Source organism: Ostrea edulis, chromosome 8, assembly GCF_947568905.1.
Source record: "Ostrea edulis chromosome 8, xbOstEdul1.1, whole genome shotgun sequence".
Lineage (NCBI taxonomy): Eukaryota > Metazoa > Mollusca > Bivalvia > Ostreida > Ostreidae > Ostrea > Ostrea edulis.
In genome coordinates this window covers 40,007,220-40,016,507 of record NC_079171.1, presented here as the reverse complement: position 1 = coordinate 40,016,507, position 9,288 = coordinate 40,007,220, and the positions used below count along the sequence as shown (strand labels likewise).

Below are 9,288 nucleotides of genomic sequence, written 5' to 3'. Positions count from 1 at the left end.
TCAAAGCGAAACAGTTCTGTTAACGATGAAATGTTCCTGACATCACAAATATTTCCTTTGCTAACCCATTTAGAATATTTCCTGAATTCGTTTTGGCATGTCATTTTGAAGTTATATTATGCCGTATTAAACAGTATTGTGTTCAATGTCAAAAACCAGACCAAAGTTTCGTCAGTATCATAGATAACGAAAAATAATACGATTTGACAATTTTGACAAACTACATGTATATACGGGTATCAAAAGAGTACTCGTCTACTCAATGTAAGGGGAAAACAATGATTTTCTAATGCATATTTTAGAAGGAAAGACGTTTACGGTGAATGTGCGCAAGCGCGCGAGAAAAAGAATATCATTAGAAACACCATGGGAGACGAGGATTTCGTTCACAGTATGTAGTCTAATTGAATAGTCATTTTAAACATGAAATTTACCCCCCCCCCCCTTTCCATTGCTCAATGTGGTTCTCTCTTAGCAGTTTCCGTCTGACTGTCCTATATCTGCAGGCCGTCCACGCTTTCACGTCGCCATATCATAATTGTTGACTTTTCGAAATCCTGCCTGCAATGTCACGTGATCATGAATATATCGAAATGGGTAGTTCACTATCCGACTCGGAGAATACATCATTTAATAGGAAAATAGCTTGATTACTATTTAACCGGATTGAGTTAATTTGCAGAAAGTGTATAACGTATATATAGCTTGTATTCATTCATTTTTTTTATTCCTACGATAATAGCCAACGATGACGGCATATTTATTTCCTTTTGAATTCTTATTTAATGATGACGATTATGATGCTCTTTGGGTAGTGGAGACGATCTTTTCTGGTGTGGACCCCAAGAGTGAGCTTACCTCAATATTAACTATTGGAGGTTAATTCGGAATTTCCCTCTTGGCCAACCATGATAGATTTACTGACATTTTTATCCACCAATCAAATTGCACATTTTAAAACATGTATCGGTAACGTTGAAGTATGTTGAGAAAAATACCATCCGCCTTAATTGATAAACCATAAAATTGCTGAGACATATTTGTATTCGCCGTAATTGATATGACGTTAAGAATTGAGATATAATTTCATCTGCCACAATTGACATGACGAAACAATTCTGAGAAGTATTTACATCCGTCATAGTTTTAAAACATGACGTTAACATGCAAGGATTTGAACTCAGTGGAATGTGAAACTCAACGGACATATGTCAGAATTAGTATGACATATACTACTACTTATAGTGTGGCAACAACTGTCCAACCATACTGGTTTATGTAAACTTGTATCTAGAATTGAAACTAGTGTTGGATATACATATACTTAAAAACAATGTCAATGAGGTACATTATTCTCATTTGAAATTATAATGAAGATAGGAATTTAAACTGGGGTGGTATTGAAAATATTTTTTTTGTAACAAGTGTATGCCAACACTAGTAATAATAATAATTATAAAGCCTTTATTTATCCAGGATTACATATTTAGCGATAACGCTAGTTTTCAATATGGTCCTGCATATAACATACATACAGACAGATATTAGTAAAAATAAAAACATTAAAAGAAGTAGAATACATATAAACTTAAGAAATAATTATGAATGTAAGATAAATAGGAACAAAATGAAGCTTAAAAAGTATGGTGATAATCTCTTAGATAATTTCTCTTAAAACACGCAACACTTGTTGATTTTCTTATATTTTGACTCAAGGCATTCCACACTGTGCTCCCTGAAATGCTGAAAGATCTTCTATAATATTCTGTTTTTGCCCTGGGTATATACAATATATTTGAATAAGAATTTCTAGTTTACCTCTGACTGACTTCTGATACATATTTAAAGGACACATCTCGTGTTTTCAAAGTATACAGAATTATATGCATTTTGTCTTCCTTATGCTTATAGAAATTAATTGTAATAGTTCGTTCGCTGAAGTATTGCGATAATTAGCCACAATACGGACTTAAATCTAAGCCCCGATTTCAAAAAGCCTAGTTAATTAGATAGGTAGTCACGTGGTACAGTGACGTCATATGCGACCTTCGTCGATCAACTTGTTGTAAAAGTAGTGTTAGATATTTTTAAAAACTCGGGTTGTAGGGGCCTAATTTATTTACCATGGATAACATTTATTTCGATGTTGACAAATTTCCAGAGTCATATCTTTTAGCCACCAGTGCATACAAATAGCGACCCAAATGTAGCGAGAAAAGCGAGTATGAAATCTGCATAAATTTGCGAGTAAATAATGTTTACATCGGATCCCTGTTTAAACACAATTTGGTAATGCCATTTCTGTAAACAACTGTAATTAGTGTTGTTGCTTTTCTAAAATAAACAGTGCAATTATTATTAAATTTATTTTTGGAGAAGTTAGATAGGCCTAAATTATGATACGATTATGTATCATTGACAACTAGGCCTACTATCACAGGTGCATTTCGAAAAAGAAAAAAAAATAATGATCAAACTTATTGTGAAAATCACAATACTTTTAAATTATTTTATTAAAGCAATTTTATTAGGCCTAATCATTATTTTTTGTTATCAACACGTTGTTACGTAGGAAGTGGGAGCGCGGCGTGCTGTTGTTGTAAACACGTACGCGTTCCTTAAAAAAAAAAATGAAAGCATTATAATTCAATTCAAAGTCGGGAAATATTATATTTTATTATTTATAATTGAAAGTCCAATTATCTTTTATCTTTAAATTTCTTTTTTAAAACTACCAGTTGGTAGACACTGCTAGCAAAGTTCTGCTTATGTTGTTACAAGGTGAAGGTCAGTTGGTGCGAGTGTGTATTGAATTCGAGAGCAGAACGGAAAGCATATGCCGTAGGCCTATATGTTACAGTGCGTAGCTTCGATAGAACCACTTTCTCGCAGTTTATCTACGTATTTGTCCAAGTGCTTGTTAGAAAAAGTACAGGGACAAATTCTACTGGGGGGTTTTATGGCAAAGTCGTTGTGCCGACAAAAAATATTCACGTCTTGTCCCTCATACCTTCCTTCGAAAATTGATAAAAACACAGTCCAAATCCTCTCTACTGACAGCAAGTACACCCTTAAACGGCACAAAACACCCTAATGCAGTGTTATTTACAAGCTGTTAATGTGATAATTGTTTGTTTGTCAATTAAATCTAATCTGTTTATGAAATGGCTATCAACTGTTTTCAAATCTTCTCGCTCGAGGTCGCATATGACGTCACAGATAATGGCGCGTAAAATATCGAAGAAAATATGCATATCGCAAGATTTGAATTTCATCGCTTTCAAACTCGAAAACTACGCAAACTGTTTCATTTAAAACACATGTAAAGTAGTTTTAGGCATGAAATGAATTAATTTTGCTGAAAAAATTAAAAAGTTTGAAAACATGCGATGTGTCCTTTAAAGTAATTCCACCCTCCTGTGATGTCATCATATTTTGCAATATCAATGATTCATTTAGGTTTATGCATGATAGGAACATAAATTTTGTTGGAGTCTTTTCCGATAGTTATTGTAAAAATAATCTTGTTAAAAATAAACTATTTTAAAAGTCTGAGTTATAGATGAATAATCAATGATACGTTTCAAAATATTGAATCCAAGGGCAATAACTCTGTTTCTATTGATTTCTTTATCAAGTCTATTATGCGATAGATTTTCTTTATTTTTTACAACATTTAGTATATTTTTGTGAAGATACAGTTTCATGAAATTGTTATGAATGCTACTATATCGTCATAACCAGTTTGTATGAAATTTTGATAACGCTGTTTAGGAAAATTGCAATTTTCTGACGGTGATATATGATTCGGTTTATGTATGTCTCGTATCTTAAAAAGGGTGATGACCTATGTATTTTATTTGATAATTTGTTAGTTTTAACTCTAATGAATGGAAATAAATACATTTTTCAAACTTGTATCAGATAAAACTGCGAGTGTATGGAGTTACCTTAAAAACATTTAAATAATCTGGCATTGAACCATGTAAAACTTTATATACTAAAATGACTTTTCTATAGACAAAGTAATCTGATAGAGGCAACCAGTTGAGTTCTGTAAACATGACATTAGATGGTATTTCAAAATTTCTGATGTTAAGAATTACCCTTGCAGCTCGTTTTTGCAATATCAAAAGCTTATTCACATTTTCAGCATTTCTTGGATTGCTCCATATAGTACAACAATATGTAAAATGTGGAAAAATCATAGTATTAAAAATCTTCATTTGACATAAAATATCTTATTCTTCTTAAAATGCCAATTCTCTTGGAAATCTTGTTCATAAGTGATTCTATATGACTTTTCCAGGACAAAGTTTCATCAATAATAATACCAAGTAATTTTGACTCCTGAACACATTCTATGACATGGTTATTTATCACTAAATTTAATTTTCGATACTTTGATAATTTTTGTGCCGATCCAATCAGCATACATTGAGTTTTAGACAGGTTTAAGCTTAATTTATTTTCCTTAATCCACATCATACTGCGCTGAAGATCTTCACACATCTTTGACTCAATATTTTCCACTGACTTATCTGTTACATCTTGTGAAGTATCATCTGCATACATATTTACATGACAATGTTTCAGTGCTTGTGGATAGCCATTAATATACAGGATAAAAAACAATGGGTAGATACAATAATGCTGAAGAAAATTTTTACACACGTTAGTATCACATTACTTATCTGATAGTGAAGGTGTGGACACAAAACAATATTGCATCATTGATGCTCTGAGCGCGTTTCTGGGGGTGGGCGTTCCCTCGGTGATCTCGTAACTGCACACCTTCATGAGCTAAATGAGGCAATGTGTGATCATTCCAAAAGTACGATGATGCGAAAACTTTAGTTTATACTAAGTTAGCACCGAAGGAGTCTAGCAATAAATCAAGTTCCGTGACTCTGTCGTTGTAACGGGCATCATTGACACACCGAGAGCGCAAAAACATATGTCCGACTATTACACTTTCACTTGTCCAGTGAGGCAAAGGACAGTATTGCATTCGCAATGTCTTTAACTGACATGGTTATATCACCCAAGTCGTTATTTTCAATTTGAAGAAAACAAATATATTGTTCAGCTGCAAAGTTCGTAAGGTTGGCGAATTTGTTAGCGGTCTGATCATCAGTCATCATCTCGCTCGAAATAAAACAGAAAACTGTGATGGGCATAAGCGTACATTGTCATAACACAGGGTTAAAAACAAGAACAGAATCTCGTAAACAACATATAAACGAATGTCCGATAAACGCTACTTTCAGGCATCCCGCAGTCATGTACATGTACCTTTGACCTACATCTTGGACTGTCGCCACAGCGTGAGTCTATTTATATATATACAGAATCCAGACTTCGATTAAGTTTTAACCAATATAATTGCAAGTTGAATAAGAATACCCACTTAAAGCCTCTCCAAATCAATCCATAAGAGTTTGCAGCAGTACTAATTCACAAACAAATTGCGGTAATTAAGACAATTTAAATAATTCTCATTTCCATGCTTGAAAACAAAGGAGAATTATGCCAGAATGAATTAAATACGTCATAGGTAATCAATTGTTTGATTGGTCAGTGACATCGTACAGCGGTCAGTTTTAAGAGGCATTACAGGGGGAAATTAGTAAAAACTCTCAAAATTATCATAATCTACGGTACATTAATACAAACTTACAAAATATGAATATAAATCAATTTACTGTACCAATAAATGTTTATTAAGCTATTTCCCTTGTATTTTATTTCATCTCATAATCAGATAATAAAAGCCCCATTAATGATAACGGCACGTCAGAAGCTGAATGAAAAAGTGAACAATACTATGGCGACGCAAGAGCATCCACAGACAGTAGACCGATATAAGTTCAATAACCCTTTTATTATTGGCATCTAAGGTGAAAGTGTGCAATATCAGCATGCATTTCTTTACTTAGTCTGCCATTTTGGCTTGTTTACGTCGTTTTGGTAAGGTCAATATTGAACGCTCATACTCGAAATGTTTCGGGCGCACACAATTTACGCAATGCAAAGTTAGCATTCAATAAATTCTCGGGATATTGAACGCTAACATTCTCTAGATTTTACGCAGGTTTTATTATATTGATTGATTGTATCTTGCTTAACGTCTCACTCGAGATTTTTTCACTCATATGGAGACGTCACCAAAACCGGTGAAGGGCTTCAAATTTAGGCCTATGCTCGGCGCTAACGGTCATTGAGCAGTGAGGGTTATTTAGCGTGCCACACCTACTGTGACACGGGTCATCCGTTCTTAAGGTCATCTCCGAGGACCTGTGACATTCACACCTGATGCCGAGCGTTTGGCGATGAAATTGTCACTACCTGTTTTAACGACTTAGGTGTGTCGCGATTCGAATCCCGGGCCTTCCGCATGCGGCGCAGATTTTATAATAGACTGTTCATTAGTTATATGATAAATTACATTTTTCTAGATCTGTTTAGGACGTGATCAGTCCGGCTATACCTAATGAGTATCTGACTTTCTAGGCTGATAATCCCTAGTGACGTGTGTTGGTCGACATTGCTTACTTTCAACAACTGACATATAGTTTTTAGTGTAAATACGTTTGTACCGCTATTATTTTAACACCTTTGACAATGCATGGATGAATTTATTTCTCTCAATTGAAGATTACAACATATACACAAGAACAATTGCATACCAAAATTATACACAAACAGAGCAGAGGAGACAGTGTTTATAAATACATGTATTAAAAGTATCAAATGTCGTAACAGTTGACTAACCAGGAAGGTTGACCCGTTCGTTTATGATTTTTATGAATTTGAATATGTTGTGTAACAGCAAAGCATTGTGTGTGGAGAAAACACTTGTAAAATTTGAAAACATCTGGTCTTGATCGATAATATTTTTAGTACAAACATTTTTCCTTCATCTTCACACTTTTCATAATGCAAAGTGTAATGGTATTCCTCACTTATATCTACGTTAAACAGTCAGCGTTTTCTAGTTTTCCCTATCATTATTATTCCATCGGTCAGTTTCTACTTCTCTAGGTAAGGTATGACCGGAAGTTCTAAATCTAGCTATAGATCGAATCTTGTATACAGATAAAGAAGAATTTAAATAACATTGACAATTAAAATATTCATTTGTAAACATGGTGTATATAATAGCAATCTTTAGCCATATTCTGTACACCTTTGACCTACGGAATAATTTCACAGTTCATGAAGTTGGTGATTTTAGTGTTATTAATGGTACATATACGTATGGTTGTAGGTATATGTCTGTCTGTCTGTATATGTAAATATGTATGTATGTATATATGTGTGTATATGTATGTAAAATGTGTATGTTTGTATGTATGTTTGTATTTATGTATGTACATGTGTATATGCATGTATTATGTATGTTTCCATTTATGTATGTAAATATGTATGTATGTATATTTGTGTGTATATGTATGTAAAATGTGTGTGTTTGTATTTATGCATGCATGCATCTATATGTACGCATGTTTGTATTTACAGTATATATGTATGTATGGATTATACATGTCTATATGTATGTATATGTGTATGTATATATGTATGCATTATTTACATGTGTATATGCATGTATTATGTATGTTTCCATTTATGTAGATATGCATGTTTGTATGTGGTATGCATGTTTGTATTCATATATGTGTGTATATGTATGTAAAATGTGTATGTTTGTATTTATACATGCATGTATGTACATGTGTGTATGTATATTTGTATGTATATATGTGTGCATCCATAAATGTATCTACAGTTATATCAATGCTCTCAAGAAGCGATAACATATTTACTTAAGAAAACTGCAGTTTACATATGATACAATAATATATTTAAAACACCTAATCGACCAGATTTCCCTCTTTTCGATTAATAATTTTACACACATATTGTATGTCATAAAGAGAATCGTACAAAAATAAATATAAAAAAACATAATTAATTCCACAAACATTCACATCACATGTTAAATATGATTTCAAAATGGTCAATCCGTTTTTCTGGCATCACGCCACCTCATCCAATAGATGCGTACCATGTGGTTACATAACTGACTCAATTGTCCACACTCCCATTCCCGGTTTGAATATTACAACAACGTTAACTCAAGTAATTATAATGTAACGGTTGACATACTTGTTTAAATAGAGACCACTTCATTTGATTATATTACAAACTTTGAGTTGATTATCCGACACTAGGCTGTTTCGCTTGAATTCATTCTCAAACTTCGGTTATGCATGATTAAGCAATCAGGCTACACGAACAGTAGTTGATGATACGGTTGATTTATAACAATAGGCTACTCGAGTTGAAGATGTTGAAAAACAAATGTTGAATTAATTCCTCCGATTTCACATAGCTTGACATCATTATCATGACGATATCAATTCAAATCCACCAAATCAGGTTATTTGAGATAATGAGGTTGACCTAATTTTCTCTGAGCAGGTTTTACTTAGACAACCTCTTCATATATGTAGCTGCCAGCATCTTCTGTGTAGTCGCACATGGTTGCACTATGCGGGTCGCTTTTGGTTGACAACTGCTCTTTCATGTTTTGTCGGTTTTTTGGTTGATGTTTCTTATCTCTCAGATAGCTAATCAAAGTGAAAGTAAGACATGTGTTTCATAAGTGATATAGATCATTGCAATTCGACAAAGGATGTCATGAACCTCGTACATGCTAGTTTACATTGAACTTGAATATAACTTGTTTATTATTGATAGTTAAAAGTCTTACCGGACAATGAGATATATATTAAGAACAACACTTAGACAGAAACCTGCCACAAGCCCGTAAAGAGCTGGGTGTAATTGACTGCTTGCACCGCAATCGGGTGACTGTCCAATTACTGCAATAAAGTATGAAATGTTCGAGAGCAACATGAAAGATAAAGATAACGAACAAAGATCAATCTCATAACTCCTATAAGAAATACTAAATAGAGAGTTGGGTAAATACGGATCCCTGGTTATACCAGGGGTGGAATCAGGTGCCTAGGAGGAGTAAGCATCCCTTGTCAACTGATCACACTCGCTGTGAGCCCTATATGTTAATCAGATAAACGGAGGTATCTGTAGTCAAAATCAGTGTGCCAAAACGGCGTAACAATCGTTACGAAACAAGTGGAAGCAACATTTGATCCAATGATTTGTTGTAACGACCATAGAATTTGTGAACTGCCGACTTTGAACGAGACTGTTGAAACCCATGCACCATGAACTTGATGATACGCAGAACCATTTCTTGCT

General features: G+C 33.8%; 1 protein-coding gene across 1 annotated transcript in view; it reads right to left on the bottom strand.

Annotated features, from left to right (window-relative positions):
- Positions 1-6,623: 6,623 nt before the first annotated feature.
- LOC125661701 (multiple epidermal growth factor-like domains protein 10) overlaps positions 6,624-9,288 on the bottom strand; it is a 113,606-nt gene continuing 110,941 nt past the window's right edge. Inside the window, exons 21-22 of the mRNA XM_056147607.1 lie at positions 8,777-8,888; positions 6,624-8,633 (exon numbers count right to left, since the gene is read on the bottom strand). Coding sequence (XP_056003582.1) covers positions 8,492-8,633; positions 8,777-8,888 — 254 coding nt within the window. The 3' untranslated portion in view covers positions 6,624-8,491. The remainder of the gene's footprint in view (positions 8,634-8,776; positions 8,889-9,288) is intronic.